The 26,467-nt window shown below is 41.3% G+C and overlaps 1 protein-coding gene across 5 annotated transcripts in view; it reads right to left on the bottom strand.

Moving 5' to 3' along the window:
- CFAP299 (cilia and flagella associated protein 299) overlaps positions 1–24,322 on the bottom strand; it is a 638,853-nt gene extending 614,531 nt beyond the window's left edge. For all 5 annotated transcript variants that reach the window (XM_081583846.1, XM_081583821.1, XM_081583840.1 and 2 more), the window contains exons 1-2: positions 24,196–24,322; positions 9,056–9,186 (exon numbers count right to left, since the gene is read on the bottom strand). In XM_081583846.1, the coding sequence (XP_081439972.1) occupies positions 9,056–9,186; positions 24,196–24,306 (242 nt within the window). In that variant the 5' untranslated portion in view covers positions 24,307–24,322. The remainder of the gene's footprint in view (positions 1–9,055; positions 9,187–24,195) is intronic.
- Between the last annotated feature and the right edge of the window lie 2,145 nt (positions 24,323–26,467).

Raw genomic sequence — 26,467 nt, forward strand, 5'->3', positions numbered from 1 at the left:
GAAATTTTAAAGGAATCTTTCCTTGCCTTTTATGAAAACTATGGGTTTTGGTGGCTTGCTGGAAATCTTTGCCATTCCTTGGTTTGTAATCTCTTGAATTCCTAATTGTCACATGGCATTTTCCCTGGGTATCTGTCTTCTCATGAAAGTGAAGTGAAAGTCTCTCAGTTGTGTCCAACTCTTTCTGACCCCATGGACTATACACTCCATGGAATTCTCCAGGCCAGAATACTGAAGTGGATAGCTTTGCCTTCTCCAGGGGATCTTCCCAACCCAGATATCAAACCCAGGTCTCCCAAACTGCAGGCAGATTCTTTACCAGCTGAGCCACGAAGGAAGCCCAAGAATACTGGGATGGGTAGCCCATCCATTCTCCAGCGGATCTTCCCAACCCAGGAATCGAACTGGGGTCTCCTGCATTGCAGGCAGATTCTTCACACGGCCATCTTCTTATAAGGACACCAGTCATACTGGATTAGGGGCCCACCCAACTTCAGTACAAACTTATCTTAAGTTAACTGATTATAATTTTATTTTCTTAGGCTCCAAAATCACTGAGGACAGTGACTCCAGCCATGAAATTAAAAGATGCTTCCTCCTTGGAAGGAAAGCTATGACAAACCTAGACAGTGTATGAAAAAGTAGAGACATCAGTTTGCCTACAAAGGTCCATATAGTCAAAATGAAAGTGAAAGTCCCTGTTCAGTTTAGTTCAGTCACTCAGTCATGTCTGACTCTTTGCGATCCCAAGAACCGCAACACGCCAGGCCTCCCTGTCCATCACCAACTGCCGGAGTTTACCCAAACCCATGTCCATTGAGTCGGTGATGCCATCCAATCATCTCATCCTCTGTTGTCCTCTTCTCTTCCTGCCCTCAATCTTTCCCAGCATCAGGGTCTTTTCAAATGAGTCAGCTGTTTGCATCAGGTGGCCAAAGTATTGGAGTTTCAGCTTCAACAACAGTCCTTTCAGTGAATACCCAGGACTGATCTGCTTTACGATTGACTGGTTGGATCTCCTTGCTGAGTCATGTCCAACTCTCTGCAACCCTATGAACAATACAGTCCATGGAATTCTCCAGGCCAGAATACTGGAGTGGGTAGCCTTTCCCTTCTCCAGGGTACCTTCCCAACCCAGGGATCAAACCCATGTCTCCCACATTGCAGGCAGATTCTTTACCAGCTGAGTCACAAGGGAAGCCCAAGAATACTAGAGCAGGTAGCCTATCCCATCTATAGCGGATCTTCCCAACCCAGGAATCAAACCGGGGTCTCCCCCATTGCAGACGGATTCTTTACCAACTGAGCTATCAGGGAAGCCCATATAGTCAAAGCTTTAATTTTTCCAGTAGTAATGTGCTGATGTGAGAGTTGGACCATCAAGAAGGCTGAGTGCTTAAGAATTAATGCTTTTGAATTGTGGTGCTAGAGAAGACTGGAGAGTCTCTTGGACTGCAAAGAGATCAAACCAATCAATCCTAAAGGAAATCAACCCTGAATATTCATTGGAAGGACTAACACTGAAGCTGAAATTCCGATACTTTGGCCACCTTATGCAAAGAGCCGACTCATTGGAAAAGACCCTGATGCTGGGAAAGATTGAAGGCAAGAGGAGAAGGGGGTGGCAGAGGATAAGATGGTTAGATAGCATCACCAACTCAATGGACATGAATTTGAGCAAGCTCTGGGAGATAATGAAGGACAGAGGGGCCTGGCATGCTGCAGTCTATGGGGTCACAAACAGTCAGACACAAGAGAGTGACTGAACAACAACAACTGGTTATATCTGCTATGATCTTATTCCCAAATAAGGTCACATGCTGTGGTACCGGTGGTACTGGGGATTAGGATTTCAACAAACCTTTGCTGGAGAACACAATTCAACCCATAAAATCTAGGAATGTCTGTAAATTACAGTGCGAAAGAAAAATTTTCCCAATAGGCAGAATTTTCAGTGACACATCTGATCATCTAGTTTGTTTTTGTTGTTTGTTTATTTGTTTTTTGATTGCCCAGCATGTGGGATCCTAGTTCCTTGAGCAGGGATCAAACCCACACCCCCTGCAATGGAAGCATGGAGTCTCAACCACTGGGCTGCCAGAGAAGTCCCTGATCATCCACTCTGTGTAGAAGGATAAGGAAAAACAAATGTCCAAAAATTAGAAAAGACTCATAGGCAATGGTGAATGAGCTAACTGGCTGGGCAGGGAACTGGGAAGAAAAAAGGTAGAAACAAAGAATATCTGAGGTGGAGTCACATGGATGGACATAGCGTAATGAGTACAAGTGTGAAGATTTTTTATAACACCCATAAAAAATGATGCACTAAACAACCAAACAGACAAAAGGCCAGTTGATGTCACTCAGCCTTGTCAGCAGTCTTCTCAACGCCAGCATGACAGACACATCAACAAAGTAGAACAGATCAAGGACCCAACAGCCGACTCCCACTCACTAAGGTGGATCTAGCTACTCTACTTCTCCAGGTCCAATTTTCCAGCAAAAGAGATCAATGTTGAGTCTCTGGGAGGGCATTAGTCCTTGAGGAGAACAATGTACTCTTGTTGACAGTTTGACTATGCTGGCCCCTTTTTGTCCCTGAAGGGACAACAATTTATCCCCACGGGAACACCTACCTGTTCCAGATATGAACGTGCTTTTTGCTGCCTACCTGACCTTAGCTGGCATCACTATCTGGGTGCCTACAAAATGCCTAATCCACAGCCATGAAATCCAATACAACACAGCACTCCAACCAGGAAACCCACTGTACAACAAAAAAAGGTGGGGGAGAGAGCTCCTAATCATGGGATCCTCTGGCCAAATCACTTAGTGCCCCATCAGAAGCTGTCAGCCTAAAACTGTTAGAATAGTCCACAGGAGGTACAACTGAATCTCCAGCTCAGAGGCAATATTGTTCAAGGATAGGGCGCCGTCTTTGAGAATAATACTCTTACCAGGAAAAAACAGCAAATGTATCACTGAACTACAACCTCTGACTTCCATGTGAGCACTCTTAAGTTTCTTGTGCCCAGGTACCAGCAAACAAGATGGAGAGACACTGTCTTGTGAAGAGTTACTCTTGCTGATAGGCAAGAGAGATGGGACTGCTGTTACAGAATGGAGGTAGAGAGTAACGAGTAACAAACTTGAGTGGCCCACCCAAGTACCTCTTGGTACTTCCTAATAGAATTTTAAATTAGAATGAGAAATTCAGCAACTTCAACATGAGGACAGTAGAATCACCATGGCCTCCATCATCTTATGGTTGAGACTAACAGAGGTGACAGCTGAAGACAGAGGATACAGGATGAACAGTAGAAGAAGGAGATGATGAGAACCACCTCTGGCCCCCAAACCGACAGCAGTGATGGGGACTGTAGCTCATCCCACTAACTCTCCTCTTGTGAATGACCTCTCTGGGAAAAAGGCCCTTGGTGCCGTGGAAGAGCTGCTCCCTGCAAATATAAAATGGATCCATACGTCACGTGGGGTGAACCGTAGCAGGCATGGGGACACAGCACTCAGAAACCCCTTGGAAAAAGGCCTCACTGCCTGGCTGTGGGAAGATGCTGAAATGACAGCCTCCAGCTGTTAACCCTTCCATGATCTGCCTCGGTTTCAAGCTGAGATCACACTTGGAGGGCAACCCTCAGGCAATGACTGGACACAAAAGAGGTACTAAGGGCCTGAATGCTTCACCCAAACTTAAACAAACAGCCTTTACTCTGGAGCTTTCTGAGGTACTGGGAGAGTCTTTGTAACTTTGGTATCAAGAGTCTGACCCTCCAGTTCTCTTGCCTGGAGAATCCCTTGGACAAAGGAGCCTGGTGGGCTGCAGTCCATGGGGTCGCCGAGTCGGACACGACTGAGCAAGTGACCCACACACACAAAATTGAGGAGATACTTGATGGTGCAAGGGTACACTTTATCTACTCTCCCATCTCCTACAGGAAGCAGGATGGAGCAGGCAGCACCTGGGAGGCAGGATGGCTCACCCGCCTCCCCCATCCCTTCTGGAAGTCTTGGGGCCTCAATGCCTACAACAGCTGGCCTTGGGCAAATAAAACTAAGTTGTTTACTGGCAAAAGAAAAGTCTGACCCTGGGTCTTCCCAGGTGGTCCAGTGGCTGGGACTCTGCGCTCCCAGTGCCAGAGGCCCCAGTTTGATGCCTGGTTGGGGAACTCAATCCCACATGTTGCAACTAGTTTGTACGCCACAACTAAAAACATCCTGAGTGCTGCAACCAGGACTGAAGATCCCACATGTGGCGATGAAGACCCAGCACAGCCAAATAAATTCATAAATATTAAAAAAAAAAAAAAAAGAAGATTCTGACCCTGCTTAGTCCTGCTTCCTCCCTTTCCCTTTCACAGGTGTTACTTCCCCAGCAAACCTTCTCTCTTCTGACCTCCACTGTCTGCTTCCTGGAGAAGCTAATCTCAGACAAGCCACAACTCTAGATTTCTTGCTTAAGAGCTATTAAATGTACAAGAATGACTTTAAAAACATAAATTATTTGAAACAAAGCAAAAAGGTGAAACCATTTTACAGAAATCAGATGTTAATTAGCAGAAAACACTCAACTTACAGAAATTCATTTAATTCACTAGCATATGGTATTCCCTTTTGATCATAAAGTGAATCATAAAACAAATTTTGACCTTGTATCCAACTTCATCTTCAGAAAAAGTATGCTATCAATTAATAGATACTTCCAACTCCTATTTTTAAAAACAAATTGAATAATACTCCAATCAGAAATAGCTGACAGATGATAAGCTGACAATTGGTTGGAATAAGAAAGGTTGGGGACTTGTCCAACTTTTAAAATTTAGTCCCCAATGTACTTCAGGATAAAAGAATATAGGGCCTTCTCCAAAATCACTATGCATGCATGCATGCTCAGTCATGTCCAACTCTTTGCAACCCCATGGACTGTAGCCCACCAGGCTCCTCTATCCATGGGATTCCCCAGGCAAGAATACTGGAGTGGGTTTCCATTTCCTCCTCCAGGCATCTTCCCAACCCAGGGATTGAACCTGGGTCTCCTGCATCTTCAGCATTGACAGGTGAATTCTTTACCACTGAGCCACCTGGGAAGCCCAAATCACCACAGATATCCTCTCTATTTCAGCAAGAAAGATCACAGGGATCCCTATATATTTGGCATCTGAGAGGCCTGTTAATCTCCCTTTACAGGAATTCCCAAAGGCCCATCACAAAGTCTCTCAAGAAGATGGCAACAGCCAGCTAGTACAATTCTAAGTTCCTCCAGGGCTACTATTTATGCCATCAGATTCTGTGTTTCAGTAAAAATACGGTCATTATCTCAGAAGCAGTTCAAAGAAGAGCTAATTCATCTCCTAAAAACATAAACTAGCCCAAAGCTAAGAGGCTGATGATCTTACAAGCTCATCCAGGAGAGTGTTCAGGCTGTATGATGACTCAAGATTTAACTACTAACTAGACCCCAAGAATCCAATATTCAACCTGTGTGCAAACAGTCAAGGGCTATCTCTTTATCACCCATGGAAATCAACTGAACTTGTCACTACAAATAGAAATTCTCCAGAACTTATGAGGGGAGCTACCACTGTAAATAACAGCTAAACTAATTCTTTACAAAAAGTCTCTGCCTTGCAGCTACCCAGCTGGCATGAATCTCAGTGGATGGGGGATGAGAGATGATGTTTATGTGATAATGAAGTAGAGAAGGCTTTGAAGCAAAGGTTGGGGGAGCTAGGAGAATGCAGAGCCTACCCACCACCACCAATCCAGTAAATGTGGAAATGAGTGACCTCTAGCTGGTACAACTTGGGTTGGGGGGGGGGGGCAGGGGGAGTCTTAGCAAGGGACTAGGCACAAATTAAGACAAAGAGGTACAGAGGATGATTTGTGAAGAAGGCAACTTTATCATGAATTGAGGCAAACTGAATGTGTGTCCATCTTCATACCCTTGTCTTCCTCACTGACTCCTACTTGCCCTTTAAAAGTAAATTCAGCTGACATGCCTTAAGATGAACCTTCCCTATTAACATTCAAATCTTGACTTAGTCGTACTTCAGGGTGCTGCTGCAAGACCTATGATAGCATATGTTATCTTCGGTTGTAACTGCCTTCCTAAATTGAGATATAATTCACATACCATAAAATTCAAACTTCCAAGGTACACAATTCAATGGTTCTTAATACAGTTACAAAGCGGTGCAGTCATCACCAATATCTAATTCCAGAACATTCTATCACCCCAGAAAGACAACCCATACTCACTGGCAATCACTCTTCTTTCACTCTTCCTTCCAGGCCTTGACAACAACAACCACAAATCTACTTCTGTCCCTATGGACGTACCAGTTGTGGACACTTTACATAAACGGGACTATACAATTTATAAACTTTTTATCTGCCTTCTTTGCTAAGCCTAATATTTTCAAAGTTTATCCATGCTGTAGCAGAGAAGAATACTTATGGCTGAATAATATTCTATTGTTATCTATGTATACCACATTTTTTTATCCATTCATCAGTTGATGGACATTTGGATTGCTTCCCATTTTTTTTTTCTTCTTTTTCCCCTCTTTTGTCCATGCCATACAGTATGTGGGATCTTAGTTCCCTGACCAGGGATCGAACCCATACCCCCTGCGGTGAAAGCTCAAGAGTTTTAACCACTAAACCACCAGGGAAGTCCTGGAGTTTCTGCCCCTTTCTGGCTACTATGAATAATGCTGCTATGAACATTGGTGTGTAAGTTTTTAAGTGGACCTAAGTGTTCAATTCCCTTGAATATACACTTAAGAGTAAAATTACTGGGTCATATGGTAACTGTTTGAAGAACCATCAAACTATTTCCCATTGTATAATCCCACCAGCAACATCACTGTCTTTTCTTTATCCAGCCCTCAAATTTCTGGAGGGCAGGGACTAATCAGTCTCCTATAATAGCCTCCACATCTAGCGTAACACCTAGTGCAGCATGGTTGTCTATGAGTATTTGTGAAGTGAACAACTAAAGAATTTTTTTTTAACCTTGTGCTTTCTTCCAGCAAAATACTCTCTCCCAATATCTTTAACCAGCCTCTTTTATCTATGAAACTATTCTAAGCAAGTGACATACTCTTAGGTGCCAGCCATTCTTGAAATGACTGCTCTGTGATTGTTGGAGAATAGGACTGTGATCTGCATGGGGCTGCTTGCCCACACATTAGAGAAGCTAACCAAGACAATCTCATAGTAGAATCACGTGTTTTCAAGTTGGTACCAGTTGGCGGGCAGGCGGATGTTCATGCGTATTTTCAAACCGATCCTCAGCAAAATAGGCACAGGACATGTTTGGTGTCCAGCCTCTGCTGGCCTTGCTGCCAATAACACTACAACGGACCTGGGTAGAGAAGGGAACAAAGCAACTCCCTCATGGGACAAGGGGAAACATATGGGGCCCGTCCCATATATGGGCAGCCGTTCCCTCCTCCAGGGGATCTTCCCAACCTAGATATCAAACCCAGGTCTTCCGCATTGCAGGCGGATTCTTTACCAGCTGAGCCACAAGGGAAGCCCAAGAATACTGGAGTGGGTAGCCTATACCTTCTGCAACAGATCTTCCCATCCCAGGACTCAAACAGGAGTCTCCTGCATTGCAGGCATATTCTTTACCAACTGAGCTATCAGGGAAGGCCCAAATGAGTGTGGCAGGCATATTCTTTACCAACTGAGCTATCAGGAAAGGCCCAAATGAGTGTGGAAGCAGGCTCATTCTCAGCGTCTCCAGAAAAGTACTCAGTCCAGCCAACACGAGGATTTCATCTTTGTGATATAGAGAGCCGAGAATCCAGCCAAGCCACTATACTCTGATTTCTGACCTACAGAACGATGAATAAACACATTTGTGTCGTGTTCAGCCACTCAGTTTGTAGCAATGTGTTATGGCAGCAATAGAAATATATATTCACTAATGTATTACTGAATGTCAGCATATTAAATTCCAATATTGTATGGTTCTGAACTACGAGAACCATTACTTTAATGGAAAGATCCATTAAAATTGCACATTTCCAGAACGGAGTCACAGTCCACTACCAAATGTTATTTTTATAGCAAATCCATGGGAGACTTCTACTCATAATTACTGGGTATTTTTTTTAAATGTTACCTAAGAATAATGTGGGCTTCCCTGGTGGCTCAGTGGTAAAAACTTTGCCTGCCAATGCAAGAGATGTGGGTTCGATCCCTGTGTCAGGAAGATATAGTATTCTTTTCTTTAATTTATTTGTTTCTTAATTGAAGGATAATTGCTTGACAGAATTTTGTTGTTTTCTGTCAAACATCAACAAGAATCAGCCATAGGTAGGGAAATTCTATGGACAGGGGAACCTGGCAGGCTACGTCTATGGGGTCAGAAAGAGTCAGGCACGACTTAATGACTAAACAACAACAACAGCAAGAATAATATACCAATTTCTAAGTAATTATCTTCTCCAACATTTACAACTTTAGCATTAAATTTTGAAAAGAAAATAATTACTTGTCAAGTCTTTTTCAAATCGTCTTACTTGTTTATTCACTTTAGATGTACATCTCTTTCCTAATACATTTAGTGTATTTTATTAAATTCACATTTCATATAACCAGGTATGAGTCACATTAACAAAAGCCAGTGATTGTTAATAGAATCCAGTGAATCAGTGTTTACAAAAACATGAGAATGTAAATGAAGCCAAAGATTTACAGGCCTCAAAAATACCAAGGCAAAAACCACTCGTAGTTTTTGTGTAAAGCCAATAATATAGATTGTGTTTTAATAGGACTTTATTGGTATGATGACCATATTTCAGTATCGATATTTTTTAAATTAGTAGCTCACAGTTGCTTGTGGCTTTCTTGCAACCATACCACAGTTCCTCCAATCCCTGATCTGCACAACACATGCTTAGAATATTCCAAGTTCTACCGGTTCCAACCAGTGCTTCTAAATTACCACAATGCCAACAAAACTGGATTTTTTTCACAGACTCTACAGTGTAATATAAAATCAGTTTGGAACATGGACACTTACTTTTTCTGAGTTCTTTCAGCCAACCTTGCAATCTCTATAGCTGCCTTCCTTGCTTCAAAATCTTCTCTTTTCACCACCTCTCCAGTACCTCGGTAGCCTAGCTCCACCAACTGGCGGGCCAGACCTTCATCCTGAAAAGAAGATTGATTGTTAGGTTTGTGGATGAATGAGACATTTTATCAATGTATACGGAATAACTGTTTCAAATGAAAAAGCAAATGTGTTATTTAAATATGAGACAAGATATGTTAGACATGAAAAGTTAGAATTCTTTCTAACAATAATTTTATAAACATCTGATTTGTCATCCCTTTCCCACAGATGTAAGATGGGAAAAAAATAATAATAACATCACGCACTAAATTTTCTCTAAGGGATTGGAAGACAAAAGTCTGTTATGTTTTTAATCAATTTATGAGAAGAGCTGTAGATAATTAATAAAGTATCCTTAAAACAATAAAACTAAGAGACAATAGTATTTATACAAGAAAGACTTTATAAAAAGCAATTGCACAAAAAAGAAAACTGGGTTGCTTTCAGAAAATTCAATACTCCAGAGACTTACTTCCTTGAAGTCAATTAACTGATGACACAGGGCATTATAACTTCAAATACAAAGCAAAGAACAGATGAATTTCCTATTTGAGTAGAGGGATACTGTTTCCATATAATGTCAGCACCAATAAAAACAGAGAAGTAGAAACCCAAGATGACCACAAAAAGCTCCAAACTGAAAAAAAAAAATATTTCCCCACAATTCTCTGGACCATTTATATTTCAGTTACTTTAAAAATTGTCACACACATTTCTGTTACTTGCATAGCATATTCAAAAAAGAACAGCATCTCCCCATTGAAGAGGTGATATTTTACTTGAAGTTACTAATGCAAAGGCTTAAGTATTACTTGCCTGTGCGTGCATGCTAAGTCGCTTCAGTTGTGTCTGACTCTGTGTGACCCTATTGACACTAGCCCACCAGGCTCTTCTGTCCATGGAATTTTCCCAGCAAGAGTACTGGAGTGGGTTGTCATGCCCTCCTCTAGGGGATCTTCCAGAGCCAGAAACCAAACCCACGTCTCTTACATCTCCTTATTAACAGGCAGGTTCTTTACCACTAGTGCCACCTAGGAAACCCCTAAGTATTACATAACAATAAGTATATACGCAGTTTACATTATCCCTTACATTATCATCTTAATTAAACAGGAAATGTCTATAATATTGTGAAAACAGCATTTATTTTAGTTACAGACCCTCACTTAATACATCACTGCTGAATGCAAGAACTGTCTAGCAGAATTAAAATGAGAAAACTTAATTCATGGTTAATAATCTATTCAACCTACAGTGGCTATTTAAAGGTCAAACTACTCAAACAAAATAAAAAATTCAGTTACTATCAATGTGGAAAACCTGACTACTTTGCCTTGCTAAACACTAAAAGCAAATACTGAAACTTGTGTAGCAATATGGGTCCATTTGCCAAGTGCAGACAATGCAAAGCATCAGGGCTTGCCAGGGCTCTTTCTTGACTTGTTCCCCTGCTCACTATACTCTGTATCCCAGGCTCCTTTCCTCTGAACCACAAAACTGAGCAAATGCCTCCACCTAGTGGAGTGAACATTTAATAGGAAAGAGATGCAGATTTTGAGTTTGATTTACAAAAAATGAGATGACTTGAGTATAAATTTTCTTAAATATATTACTAAAAGTGAGCTTAGGGGAAGAATTTATAGCTGAGCTCTGTGAGACTGTGGGGTTCTTCTAGCAGCAGAATATAAGTTGCTTGTGGTCAACAGAGTATTTTATATAATAAAGACCATTAAAAAGTTGCTGCATTGATTAGTTCTTGTTCCTTCCCCTACACCTCTTTCTGCTCCATACCACGGTGTGCTGTGGAACCTTGACCAGCCAGGTATAAGGAACCATGGTTCATCACATATAACTCATCAGTGATTGAATTAAACCCAACCCAACTGAAAAAAAAAGCTGCAGTATTAACATTGCATATGGAGTGAATCATGCATTGTTGTGTACCCTACCAGAGTCACACTGAATCATTTGGATAGTTCTGCACTCATTGACACTAATGTGTTGTTGTTCAGTCGCTAAACCATGTCTGACTCTTTGTGACCCCATGGACTGCAGCATGCCAGGCTTCTCTGTCCTTCATTATCTCCTGGAGTTTGCTCAAACTCATGTCCATTGAGTCGGAGATGCCATCCAACCATCTCATCCTCGGTCATCCCCTTCTCCTCCTGCCTTCAATCTTGCCCAGCATCAGGGTCTTTTCCAATGAGTCAGCTCTTCGCATCAGGTGGCCAGAGTACTGGAGCTTCAGCATCAGTCCTTCCAGTGAATATTCAGGGTAGATTTCCTTTAGGATTGACTGGTTTAATCTCCTTGCAGTTCAGGACTCTCAAGAGTCTTCTCCAGCACCACAGTTCGAAGACATCAATTCTTTGATGCTCAGCCTCCTTCGTATTGTAACAAATGACAAGATCAAGTAGAAAGTTGAAGTTGCTTCCCCACTTAACCATAACCATGTTCTAACTGGTGGAATCACAAGTCATCTCTCTACTTTAAATGGTTAATCATCTTTAAATAACTTATCTTTAAAGAAACAGAAACAAAATACTTTTATTCATTCACATATTCATTCACTCATTTGCATTTCTGGTGATTTTCATTCTTTTGTGTAGATCCAAGTTTCTTACTGATACATGATTTTTCTTCTACCTCAAAAACTTTAACAATTCTTGTAGGAAAGGCCTGCTAAGGGACTTCCCTGGTGGTCCAGTGGCTGAGACACCATGCTCCCATTGCAGGGAGTCCAGATTTGATCCCTGGTCAGGGAACTAGATCCCACATGCTTCAACTTAGGTGTTCACATGCCACAACTTGTTGCGTTTACATGCCCATGTGCCGCAATTAAGACCTGGCACAGCCAAATAAATAAAATAAATATTTTTTTAACAGGCCGGCTAACAACAAATTATCTTGGCTTTTTTTTGACTAAAGAAAATATTTATTTCACATTAATTTTTTCTTTTTTATTGAGATATAATTGACACACAGCACTATATAAGTTCAAGGTGTACAGTATAATGATTTGATTTATATACATCATGAAATGATTACTGCAATAAGTTTAGTTCACATCTATCTCATACAGATACCAAATTAAAGAAATAGAAAAATAAATATTTTTTTCCCTTGGGATGAGATCTCTTAGGATTTACTCTCAACAACTTTCATATATGACATAAGTGAGTGAAAAGTCACTCAGTCATGTCTGACTCTTTGCAACCCCATGGACTGTAGTCAATTCAGTTCAGTTGCTCAGTTGTGTCCAACTCTTTGCAACCCCATGAACCGCAGCACACCAGGCCTCCCTGTCCATCACCAACTGCTGGAGTCTACCCAAACCTATGTCCATTGAGTCAGTGATACCATCCAACCATCTCATCCTCTGTTGTCCCCTTCTCCTCCTGCCCTCAATCCTTCCCGGCATCACGGTCTTTTCAAATGAGTCAGCTCTTCGCATCAGGTAGCCAAAGTATTGGAGTTTCAGTTTCAACATCAGTCCTTCCAATGAACACCCAGGATTGATCTCCTTTAGGATGGACTGGTTGGATCTCCTTGCAGTCCAAGGGACTGTCAAGAGTATTCTCCAACACCACAGTTCAAAAGCATCAATTCTTCAGCGCTCAGCTTTCTTTATAGTCGAACTCTCACATCCATACATGACTACTGGAAAGTAGTCAGTCCATGGAATTCTCCAGGCTAGAATACTGGAGTGGGTAGCCTTTACCTTCTCCAGGGGATCTTCCCAATCCAGGGATCAAACCCAGGTCTCCCACATTGCAGGCGGATTCTTTACCAGCTGAGCCACCAGGGAAGCCCAAGAATACTGGAGTGGGTAGCCTATCCCTTCTCCAGGGTATCTTCCCGACCCAGGAATCGAACCAGGGTCTCCTGCATTGCAGGCGGATTCTTTACCAACTGAGCTATGACATAAAGCATCGTTAATTATATTTGTCATGTTGTACATTATATCCCTAGTACTTATTCATCTTATAATTACAAGTCTGTACCCTTGCACCTGCCTTAATTTAATTCCCCCTCCCTCCACCCTCCTCAATCTCTGGTGACCACAAATCTGATCTCTTTTTCTAAGAGTCTGTTTGTTTTTTTAAAGTACATCGACCTACAACACTGTTAGTTCTAGTTACACAGCATAGAGATTTCATATTCCTATCAAATAATAACCATGATATCTAGTTAACAAATACCTCACCATACAAAGATTTTCCATACTTATTGACTCTATTCCCCACACTGTACATTTCATACCCGTGACTCACTCACTTCTGTGCACCTGGAAGTCTGTATCTCTTAATATCCCTCACCTATTTCTCTCCTCCCTCCAGTTCATTCCCTTTCGGCAATCACCTGTTTGTTCTCTGTATCTATGACTCTACGTATGTTTTGTTAAATATATCTGTTCATTTGTTTTGATTTTCTAGACTCTACATATAAGTGAGACCATGGAGTATTTGTCTTTGTCTGTCTGATTTATTTCATTTAGCATAATGCCCTCTAGGTCCATCCATGGTGGCAGAAATGGCAAGATTTCATTCTTTTTTATGGCTGAGCAATATTCTATTGTAACCACATCTTCTTTATTCATTCATCTGTTGATGGCAAGTAGGTGTTTCCACATCTTGGCTAGTATAAATAATAATGCAATGAACATAGGGGTGCCTATGTCTTTTTGAATTAATATTTTCATTTTCTTTGGAGCAGAATTGCTGGATCATATGGTAGCTCTAGTTTTAAATTCTTGAGGCGTCTCCATACTCTTTTCCACAGTGGCTGCAGCAATTTACATGTTCTTCAACAGTGCATGAAGGTTCCCTTTTCTCAACAACCTCATCAATATTTGTTATTTGTAGTCTTTTTCATAACAGCCATTCTGAAATTTGTGAGGTGTCACCTTGTGATTTTCATTTGCATTTCCCTGACAACTAGTGACACTGAGCAACTTTTCATGCATCTGCCAGCCGTCTATGTTTCTTCTGTGGAAAAATGTCTATTCTGATTATCTGTCATTTCTTTGATCAGTTTGTTTGGGTCTTTCTGATGTAGAATTGTATGAGTTCTTTGTATATTTTGGGTATTAACCCCTTCTCAAATGTATCATCTGTAAATATCATCTCCCATTCAGTAAGTGGCCTTTTTGTTTTGTTGATAGTTTCTTTTGCTATGCAAAAGCCTTTCAATGTGATGTAGTCCCATTTGTCTGTTTTTGTTTTTCTTGCCTGGGGAGATATATCCAAAAATATATTTTCCAGACCAATGTACAAGAACCTACAGGCTATGCTTTCTTCTAGAAGTTTCATAGTTTCAAGTCTTGCATTTAAGTCTCTAATCCATTTTGAATTTATTTTTGTACATAGTATAAGAAAGTAGTCCAGTTTGACCTTTTTGCACATAGCTGACCATTTTTCCCAAAAGCATTTATTGAATAGGCTGTCTTTTTCCCATTGTACATTCTTGTCTTCTTTGTCATAGATTAATTGCCCACTAAAGTCTGGGTTCATTTCTGGGCTCACTCTTCTGTTCTATTGATGTGTGTCTGCTTTTGTGCCAACACTATATTATTGTGATTACCATAGCCTCGCAGTATAATTTTAAATCCAGTTCTTCCTATATTAAGATTGCTTTGGATATTTTGAGGTCTCTTGTGTTTCCATAAAATTTTAGAATTTGTGCTAGTTCTATGAAAAATCCCCCCCAAAAAAAAAAAAGAAAAATCCCACTGGTATTTTAATAGGGATTGCATTGAATCTGTAGATTGTCTTGGGTAGTAGAGTCATTTTAACAATATTAATTCCTCCAATCAATGAGCACTGTGTATCTTTCCATCTGTTTGCGTTGTCTTTAGTTTCCTTCATCGGTGTCTCATGGTTTTCCAAGTACAGGTAATCTAACTCATTAGTTAAATTCATTCTTAAGTATTCTGTTCTCTTTGATGCAGTATTCAGTAGAAGTGACAAACAGATTTAAGGGACTAGATCTGATAGACAGAGTGCCTGATGAACTATGGACAGAGGTTCGTGACATTGTACAGGAGACAGGGATCAAGACAATACCCAGGGAAAAGAAATGCAAAAAAGCAAAATGGCTGTCTGAGGAGGCCTTACAAATAGCTGGGAAGAGAAGAGAAGTGAAAAGCAAAGGAGAAAGGGAAAGAGATTCCCATCTGAATGCAGAGTTCCAAAGAATAGCAAGGAGAGATAAGAATGCCTTCCTCAGTGATCAATGCAAAGAAATAGAGGAAAACAACAGATTGGGAAAGACTAGAGATCTCTTCAAGAAAATTAGAGATACCAAAGGAACATTTCATGCAAAGACGGGCTCGATAAAGGACAGAAATGGTATGGACCTAACAGAAGCAGAAGATATTAAGAAGAGGTGGCAAGGATACATAGAAGAACTGTACAAAAAAGATCTTCATGACCCAGATAATCACGATGGTGTGATCACTCACCTAGAGCCAGACATCCTGGAATGTGAAGTCAAGTGGGCCTTAGAAAGCATCACTACAAACAAAGCTAGCGGAGGTGATGGAATTCCAGTTGAGCTATTTCAAATCCTCAAAGGTGATGCTGTGAAAGTGCTGCACTCGATACGCCAGCAAATCTGGAAAACTCAGCAGTGGCCACAGGACTGGAAAAGGTCAGTTTTCGTTCCAATCCCAAAGAAAGGCAATGCCAAAGAATGCTTGGACTACCGCACAATTGCACTCATCTCACATGCTAGTAAAGGAATGCTCAAAATTCTCCAAACCAGGCTTCAGCAATACGTGAACCGTGAACTTCCAGATGTTCAAGCTGGTTTTAGAAAAGGCAGAGGGACCAGAGATCAAATTGCCAATCCGCTGGATTATCGAAAAAGCAAGAGAGTTTCAGAAAAACATCTATTTCTGCTTTATTGATTACGCCAAAGCCTTTGACTGTGTGGATCATAATAAACTGTGGAAAATTCTGAAAGAGATGGGAATACCAGACCACCTGACCTGCCTCTTGAGAAACCTGTATGCAGGTCAGGAAGCAACAGTTAGAACTGGACATGGAACAACAGACTTGTTCCAAATAGGAAAAGGAGTACGTCAAGGCTGTATATTGTCACCCTGCTTATTTAACGTATATGCAGAGTCCATCATGAGAACTGCTGGGCTGGAAGAAACACAAGCTGGAATCAAGATTGCCAGGAGAAATATCAGTAAACTCAGATATGCAGATGACACCACCCCTATGGCAGAAAGTGAAGAAGAACTAAAGAGCCTCTGATGAAAGTGAAAGAGGCGAGTGAAAAAGTTGACTTAAAGCTCAACGTTCAGAAAACTAAGATCATGGCATCTGGTCCCATCACTTCATGGGAAATAGATGGGGAAACAGTGGAAACAGTGTCAGACTTTATTTTTTTGGGCTCAAAAATCACTGCTGATGGGGATTGCAGCCATGAAATTAAAAGATGCATACTCCTTGGAAGGAAGGTTATGGCCAACCTAGATAGCATATTTAAAAGCAGAGACATTACTTTGCCAACAGAAGTCCGTCTAGTCAAGGCTATGGTTTTTCCCATGGTCATGTATGGATGTGAGAGTTGGATGGTGAAGAAAGCTGAGTGCCGCAGAATTGATGCTTTTGAATGTGGTGTTGGAGAACACTCTTGAGAGTCCCTTGGATTGCAAGGAGATCCAATTAATCCATCCTAAAGAGATCAATCCGGGGTGTTCATTGGAAGGACTGATGTTGAAGCTGAAACTCCAATACTTTGGCCACCTCATGCGAAGGGTTGACTCATTGGAAAAGACCCTAATGCTGGGTAGGATTGGAGGCAGGAGGAGAAGGGGACGACAGAGGATGAGATGGATGGATGGCATCACCGACTCGATGGACATGGGTTTGGGTAGACTCCGGGAGTTGGTGATGGACAGAGAGGCCTGGCGTGCTGCAATTCATGGGGTCGCAAAGAGTCAGACACGACTGAGCGATTGGACTGAACTGAACTGATGCAGTTACAAACAGGATTGTTTTCTCAGTTTCCCTTTCAAATAGTTCATTGTTAGCATATGGAAAAGCAACAGGTTTCTGTATACTAATTTTGTATACTGCAGCTTTACTAATTCTTATGATGAGTTCTCATAATTTTTTGATTGTGTCTGAGGATTTATTGGGGCTTCCCTGGTGGCTCAGATTATAAAGAATCCACCTGCAATGCTTCTTTGGTGGCTCAAACAGTAAAGTATCTGCCTGTAATGCAGAAGACCCAGGTTCGATCCCTGGGTTGGGAAGACTCCCCTGGAGAAGGAAATGGCAACCCACTCCAGTTTTCTTGCCTAGAGAATTCCATGCACAGAGGCCTGAAAGACTACAGTCCATGGAGTTGCAAAGAGTTGGACACAACTGAGTGACTGACTAACACTTAGTTTTTATCATGTACAGTATCATATCACCTGCAAAGAGTGGTGGTTTTACTTCTTCCTCTCCAATTTGTATTCTTTTTATTTCTTTTTCTTCTTTAATTGCTATGACTAGGATTTCCAATACTATGTTGAACAAAAGTGGCAAGTGTGGGCAACCTTCTCTTATTCTTGACCTTAGATAAAATGCTTTAAACTTTCTACTGTTAAGTATGATGACAGCTGTGGGTTTGTCATATATAGCCTTTATTATTTTGAGGTATGTTTCCTTTATACCCACTTTGTTGAGAGTCTTTATCAGAAATGGATATTGAATACTGTCAAAGGCTTTTTACCACATCTGTTGAAATGATCATATCATTTTCATTCATGAATGGAATTTGATTAGTGAATATTAAGCCACTTTGATTGATTAGTGAATACTGAGCCATCCTTGTATCTCTAGGATAAATCTCACTTGACCATGGTGTATGATCCTTTTAATGTACTGTTGAATTCAGTTTGCTAACATTTTGATGAGGATTTTTGAGGATATTGATCTATAATTTTCTTTTTTGTGTATATTTTTGTCCAGTTTTGTTATCTGGGTGATGTTCGCTTTGCAGAATGAGTTTGGAAGCATTACTTCTGCTTTAATTTTTTGAAGTTTTGAAAGGGATAGGAGTTAACTCTTCTCCAAATGTTTGGTAGAATTCACCTGTTAAGCTATCTGCTCCTGGACTTTGTTTGCTGAGAGTTAGTTTATTACTGATTCAATTTCATTACTGGTAATTGGTCTGTTCATATTTTGTATCTCTTCCTGGTTCAGTCTTGAGAGAGTGTACATTTCTAGGAATTTGTCCATTTCTACAGGGTTGTCCATTTTATTGTCATACAGCTATTCATAGTAGTCTCTTAAACAATCCTTTGTATTTCTGCAGTATCAATTATAACATTTCCTTTCTTATTTTTGATTTTACTTGTTTGGGCCTTCTCTCTTTTTTACTTGATAAGACTGGGTAAAAGTTTATCAATTTTATTTATCTGTCAAAGAAATAACTTAATTTCATTGATTTTTTCTACTGTTTTTCTAGTCTCTATTCACTTATTTTTTGCTCTGATCTTTATGATTTGTTTCTACTCAGTTCAGGTTTTGTTTGTCTCTTTCTAGATCCTTTAGGTGCAAGTTTAGGTTGTTTATTTGAGATTTTTCTTGTTTCCTAAAAAGCTTCTTTCATTATACACTTCCCTCTTAGAACTGCTTTTGCTTTCATCACCTAGATTTTGGATTGTTGGTCTTCTCTTTAATTTTTTTCAGGAACTTTTTGTTTTCTCTTTGATTTCTTCAGTTATTTCACTTAATTTTTGAAAGATTTTTGCTGGATTAGTGTTACAGGTTGACTTTTTAACCTTTCAGCACTTTAGAGAAAGTTATCCCATTGTTCCATGGCTTGTATTATTTCTGATGAGAAGTGCAATCGTTCCTGTCTGAGTCCATCCTTGCATTCCTATGATAAACCATACTACTTAACAGTAGTATTTAGCCATCTCTGATCTATTGTTTCTTATCATATTCCTAGATTCATTTCTCACTCAGTTAATAAGTAAAATTTATCTTTAGCTTTCCATTTTGTGCCATCATTTTCTGGATTGATGTCAGGTTTACACAGGTCCTATGATGATTTAAGAAAATTACATGCTTTTCTTTTATTAATTTTTAATTATACAAGTCAGACTTAAATTCACTCTCCTTGTAAAAAAGTAAAATGTGGCAGATGCCGTGAATCTGTATTCTGTCAACTTAGCTAAGCTAAGCTGGAGCTTTGTTTCCATAATTTTCCTTCCTTAGTTACTTATAGGTTAGGTTAGACCATGAGAGACATTTGCAATAGTTTTGGATGATAGAAGAGGAGCAGCCATATCATTCTAGCTCTTACAGGATCTTCTCCTTTACCTCCTCCAACTCCTGCGTCAGGTGCATGAGTATGTTTAGCTCTGTAACTAAAGATATTAGCTTCTCCTGCAGACCTTCTACCATCAAAGTTGGAAGTGTAGAAGAGGTGAGGGCCTGATCCAAGTTCCAGTTTGTCCTTATGAATTCTAGTGCATTTTTACAGGTCCATTTCCCCCTGTTTCCCCACTTCTCATGTAACTTTACTTCCTGGCTGTCTGTCCTAATGACTTCAGGTTCCAGACACTAAAAAAACAGCCCTTCAGCAACCATTTAAACAGTTCTCATAATGGTGTAGGGAAATCTCTATAAGAAAGTAAACATACATGACACACATATATTTACATCTGCGTGTGTGTGTGTGTGTGTGTGTGCATGTTCTGCTTCTCTTATTGAACTCTGAATAAGTCACAGTTGGCTATTGGCAATGATTCCAGAGGAATGGAAATTTAAAGGACAGATTCTCTGAATGGTTCTAGTTTACTTAGAATTGGTTCTCTGATCTTATTAAAAGTATTACAAGTCCCATTTATGGTAGAAAAGATTATTCTGTAGTCAGTGAAGTGCAGAGGCCAAGTTATTTAATTTATCAACTTTACAGACCTGCAGTGAAGTCAGGGCTTTGGGTAACCAAGTGTTTTCTGCCAGAGGACAATTTAGTGGCAACAAGAAAGATAACGGCATTGGTTGCTTCTAAGTGTGTTGAAGGCTATGAGAAAAGAAAATGAAAAGCCCAAGGCTTAGGGATTAGCCAGCCACTTGGTAGCAGGTTAGTTACACATGATTACCGCCATCATGAAAGGGGAAAACATTTGATATAGTTTCATGATATTTAAAAGCTTTTTTCCAAGAGAAAAAAAATACTCCATAGGCCATTAGATAGTGGAGCAGACTTACAACTATAGCCAGAAGAGGCAAACCCATTACTACCAAATGTATCTGTTCCTATCAGATTGAATTGTTGACCCTTCCAAAGTTGAAGGGGCCAAGTGTGATCAATTTGCCACCAAGTGGTTGGTTGGTTCCCTTGAGAAATGGTGCTATATTGTAGGTATTCAACTTGGTTGTTGACAGTCAAATGCCTGTTGTTTGAGTTGGATATTCAGCTACATCAGCTTTTTCAAGAGGGCGCCCACGCTACTGGCCCATGTGTAGTCTCCATCTTCCTCCATTTGCCCATTATGCCAGCATTAAAGTGGCCAATGAAACAAGTTGGCTGAAAGCAAATGGCTTAACTAATATCAAATTTAAAAGTAAATTTCTTTATCTTTCCCCCAAACATAGTCATCATTTTCCATTTTGGAGACCTTTGAAATTATGGTTGATATAACACAAAATATTAACTTCTCACTCCTAATCAATGTCAATAAGTTTCATTGCTAACTCACATGAAAAACTCTGCCTTAAAAAAATTGAAACCTGTCTTAACAATTTTAAGCTTAAGCTTGACAACTGTGCACATGTTCTACAAAAATAATTATATCCTATTGGGGTATTTATTGTCTATATTTCATTCTTGTTTATTTAGATACTCAAAAATTTAGATGCAAACATTGTTTGGCACCACTACTTTTTGCCCCTCATTTACTTCAGTGACTTCCATGCAAGGCATAAAACTAAGCCTTTATGATTTTAATTTTATATTATCTGTATAAAATATTAAAAGCTTGATTTTGAAGTCAGAAAATATGTTGGAAATACCACCTGGCTTTTTTTAACGAATAATTACAGAAAGATCAAATTTTCTGCCCAAGGTCACACAATTTGTTCATTGAAAAGATAGGACTAAAGTGAGATGTTTCCAGTTCCTTAAAATTACATTCCTGGATTTCCCTGGTGGCACAGTGGGTAAGAATCCACCTACCAATGCAGGGGACACAGGTTCAGTCCCTGGCTAGGAAGATTCCACATGCCTCAGAGCAACTAACCCCATGAGCCACAACTACTGAGCCAGGGCTCTAGAGCCATTCAGCTGAAACTACTGAATCCATGCACTACAACTATTGAAGCCTGAAAGCTCTAGGGAGGCAGGTAAGGTGGTCTGGTATTCCCATCTCCTTAAGAATTTTCCACAGTTTATTGTGATCCACACAGTCAGACTTTGGCGTAGTCAATAAAGCAGAAGTAGATGTTTTTCTGGAACTCTCTTGCTTTTTTGATGATCCAGAGGATGTTGGTAATTTGATCTCTGGTTCCTCTGCCTTTTCTAAATCCAGCTTGAACATGTGGAAGTTCACGGTTCACATACTGTTGAAGCCTGGCTTGGAGAATTTTGAGCATTACTTCGCTAGCGTGTGAGATGAGAGCAGTTGTGCAGTAGCTTGAACAATGGACTGGTTCCAAATTGGGAAAGGAGTACATCAAGGCTGTATATTGTCACCCTTCTTATTAAACTTATATGCAGAATACATCATGCAAAATGCCAGGCTGGATGAAGCACAAGCTGGAATCAAGACTGCCAGGAGAAATATCATAACCTCAGATACACAGATGACACCACCCTTATGGCAGAAAGCTAAGAAGAACTAAAGAGCCTCTTGATGAAAGTGAAAGAGGAGAGTGAAAAAGCTGGCTTAAAACTCAACATTCAAAAAACTAAGGTCATGGCATCCAGTCCCATCTCTTCAGGGCAAATTGATGGGGAAACAGTGAGAGACTTTATTTTGGGGGGCTCCAAAATCACTGCAGATGGTGATTGCAGCCATGAGATTAAAAGACGCTTGCTCCTTTGAAGAAAAGCTATGACCAACCTAAACAGCATATTAAAAGGCAGAGACATTACTTTGCCGACAAAGGTCTGTCTAGTCAAAGCTATGGTTTTTCCAGTAGTCATGTATGGATGTGAGAGTTGGACCATAAAGAAAGCTGAACACCGAAGAATTGATGCTTTTGAACTGTGGTGTTGGAGAAGACTCTTGAGAGTCCCTTGGACTGCAAGGAGATCAAGCCAGTCAAACCTAAAGGAAATCAGTCCTGAATATTCCTTGGAAGGACTGATGCTGAAGCTGAAACTCCAATACTTTCGCTACCTGATGCAAAGAACTGACTCACTGGAAAAGACCCTGATGCTTGGAAAGATTGAAGGCAGGAGGAGAAGGAGATGACAGAGGATGAGATGGTTGGATGGCATCACCAACTCCATGGACATGAGTTTGAGCAAGTTCCGGGAGTTGGTGATGGACAGGGAAGCCTGGTGTGCTGCAGTCCACGGGGATGCAAAGAGTCGGACACAACTGAGTGACTGAACTGAACTGAAGCTCCAGGAACCACAAGCCACAACTACTGGGCACCTGTGCAGCAGCCACTGAAGCCCTCACACCTAGAGCCTCTACTCCAACAAGAAAAGCCACGGCAATGAGAAGCCCAGGAACAGCAATGAGAAGCCCAAGAACCACAACTAGAGAAAGCTGGAGTCCAGCAACAAAGACCCAGTGCAGCCAAGGATAAATAAATAAATGAAAGCATTGTGTACATGTCAAATATATTGTATTAAAAAAATTATATTTCTATGTAGCACATGAATGTGTTTTGGAGAAGCACTTTTCAGACCTTGGAATCCCCACTGAAGTAAAATCTAACTTAATACGATCATTTTGGACTCCAAATCCAAAAATTTCAATACACTAAAAGAATTACTGTTGTGGTGAATAAGTATTTGTGAAGTTCACTGCAGGATACAGATCCTTCTGAGACTCAGATGTGGAGTGGACCCACATAGCAGTGCTTGCTCTCTCCGGCCTAAATATGGGGCAGCTTGGGGTTCTGGGGTCTGGCTCCAAAACAGCAGAATTTCCAAGTCAGTGTCCACTTAGTCTGCCTGGTCTGGGGACTATATCAGGGCTACAGGGACGTTCGGTCCATATCCTGCTTCTCAGGACCCGCAGCCCATTATTTTCCCCCTGTTCATCCTGGTTCTCCTCCAGGAGGCCAAGCACTTTAATCCTTCGGCCCTCCTCCCCGCCCCCCACCTGCTCCCCATCCATCCCCAATACCTTTAAGAAGCCAGAGGAGGACTGTGGCCAATCCCAATTACGTCCGATTTTGCTGTGTTGCAGGCTTTTTTTTTTTTTAACTGTCAGCAATAGTTGTGCTCCATCGACTCGATAAACAGGAGTCAGCTTGTGCCTGCAGTTACAGGGCGCTGTAACGCGTACCCGTAATTAAAGCACTTTCTGAACCAACTAGCTGGGGGTTACAGTTCAGGGAACCAAATGCCCAGTAGAACACCAGATACACCTGGAAGGATACTGCCTTTTGTTCTTTGATACAAACTGGCAAAGAGAAACAGGGTGTCAGACCTGAACTGCAGCCCCTAGAAGGGTCTCCGCGGGTCTCCGAATCCAGCCCCCCAGCTGGGAGAGGCAGGTCTTTGGAAGGGAAGCGGCCAGGAGGCGGCGAGGGAGGCGCTGGGCAGACAACCGAGGTTCCGCGGCGCGTGTGGTGCGCGTGCGCACCGACACGGGTCTGCGCGGCGTCACGGACGCAAGGGGCCGGGACGCAGCGCAGGCCCAGGTAGCTGGGCGGTGGGGGGCGGTAAAGACCCGGCGGCTCCACCGCAGCGGCTTTGGCGCCGCGGTCGGGAAACTGCCGCCCCTGCAATCCCTAAGCTTCACCGCCAGGGGGCGAACACCCCACGACGTGGGGGCTCAGGATCGTGCGCCGGCCCAGGGAACGCAAAGGCGGTGGCCACCCTACTGGGCGGCCGCCCTTACTTACCTCCAGGTAGTACAAGTCCAGGGTCGTGATCTGCGAATCCAGGAAATCTTCGTAGGTGTTGAACTGCGTGACTATATTGTCCACGGTGGTCGACGCTTCGTCCTGATCCATAGTGGTTGCCTGGGCCGAAGCGTCCCTAGCTACGGAGGCCCGGGGGCAGGGTCAGAAGATTCCACCCACTTCGTCGCTTCCCATCAGTTAGAAACCGGTGCGGAGTTTGGGGCGTTAATCCCACCCCCGTGACTGGTTACGGTTTCAGGTTTCCGCCTCACTCCTAGGAAGGCGCTCTCAAATTACCCTCCCCAAGTTCAGGTCTGACGACTTCAATAGACTCAGACTTCGATAAAAATGAGTAGCCTTGGAAGAGAGGCAATTGCAATCCAAAATTTAAAAGGGTGAAACTCCTCCCAGGATATGTAGACAAAATACTACAGATCAGAGCTTCTAGTCTCATTCTAAAACAATGCTGTGAAAGATCAAATTACCAAGGTTAGTTCTCTGGTAACTGAAGGTCCATTCTTGCAGACTGTCTCAAAACAGAAATTTCTGGAAATGGACTTGTGAACAAAACCATTAACAAAAGAAACGTTAATAACATTTTCAAATTATTTTTGTTGTTGTTTAGTTGCTCAGTCAGTCCGACTCTTTTTCGAGACCCCATGGACTGTAGCTTTGCCAGGCTCCTCTGTCCATGGGATTTCCTGGGCAAGAATACTGGAGTGGGGTGCCATTCCCTTCTCCAGGGGATCTTCCAGACCCAGGGATCCAACCCACGTCTCTTACATCTCCTGTATTGGCAGGAGGATTCTTTACCACTGGACCACCTATTTTTAAGTTATTGCTAATATTTAGATATGAGAAAGAATTTATGAATTTCCCAAAGGAAACTAACAACGAAAATATCTTTGAAGACTTCTTTTGGCCCCAGGCACTTGTTTTAACTTTTTTTTTAACCTTTTAAGTTTCAGTAAGCACACAAAGACCTTGGCCTGTGGAAGCTGCCTTCTTTTAAACGGTAAAATATCTGTGGAGATTTAGAAAGCAAAGGTTTTACTAAAGACTTTTCCTTTAGAACAGAGTTTTACATTTTGAAAACATGGATTTAAAGTAATCCAGCCTGGCAGCTGGCAGAATTTTTCAGAATCCATTTTTGGATTTTAATGTTGTACAAATCATCCTTGGGCATTAACACATAGTACAACACTTGAGCCTGTGGTAGTTGCTTTCTAAGTACTTACTGAGTTGATTTTGAAGCTTTCCACAGAAGTGCAAAAACTCTGTTAAGATACTTCACCTTGAGTTAGGTTTCTTTCTCCTCATTATTCTGAATGAACTGAGCACAAGGAAAGGCTTAGAAAATACATGTTTGATTTAGTATGATAAGATTTATTAAAACTTTGCCATGTGCCAGCCGTGTTCTAAATGCATGCTTTATATGCATTATCTTGTTTAATCATGACTACAAATCCACCAGGAAAGTAGCACTAGCATTATTCGTAATATGGAAACAGAATGAATCTAAGTGGATTGGCCAAAGTCTTAAAGATAAAAATAGCAAAACAACTCACTACTCCTGCTTTCCCAGAAAGAGAAAGATGAATAGAGGTTTGAAGGGCCACATGGAATTCACTATCAAAGTTGGGGGTTTGTATTTATTAGAAATACATATATATGTCAAATTGTGAAAGGGAATATGGATAAGCACAAATAAAGAAGCAAAAGGGGTGGCATATTCCAAGATGTGGAGGCAAAGAAAGATTAAGTTCTGTGTAGGAAAAAGCTGCACATCGATTTGACAGTTGTGAGAAGCCCAGGAAGGAGCACAGAAGAAAGGAATCTGACTAAGGAGGCAAATTGGTAGGAAGGCTTTCAAGGCTTGAATGAAGAGTTTGCAGAGGTAATAATCTTGGAGTAAGACAGCGTACGAAGAAAACGACTGATGATCACGTACAAACAAAACATGTCACTGTTGAAGCCTCCAGAGTGCTTATATTATCATATTAGCTTTGAAGTCCTCCTCCTTCATGATCTCATCCATTCTGAGAAACCATAATCTAGGGAAACTGTGTGTCTGTCTGTCTGTGTGTATGTGTGTGCACGCGCACGTGTGGGCATGCTCAGTCACTTCAGTCATGTCCAGCTCTTTGCGACCCCTTGGACTGTAGCCCACCAGGCTCCTCTGTCCATGGGATTTTTCAGGCAAGAATACTGGAGAGGGTTGCCATTTCCTCCTAAAGGGGATCCTCCCAACCCAGGGATCAAACCCACATCT

The sequence above is a fragment of the Giraffa tippelskirchi genome, chromosome 1 (assembly GCF_054371585.1).
Source record: "Giraffa tippelskirchi isolate mGirTip1 chromosome 1, T2T-mGirTip1v1.2.pri, whole genome shotgun sequence".
NCBI classification, from domain to species: Eukaryota; Metazoa; Chordata; class Mammalia; order Artiodactyla; family Giraffidae; genus Giraffa; species Giraffa tippelskirchi.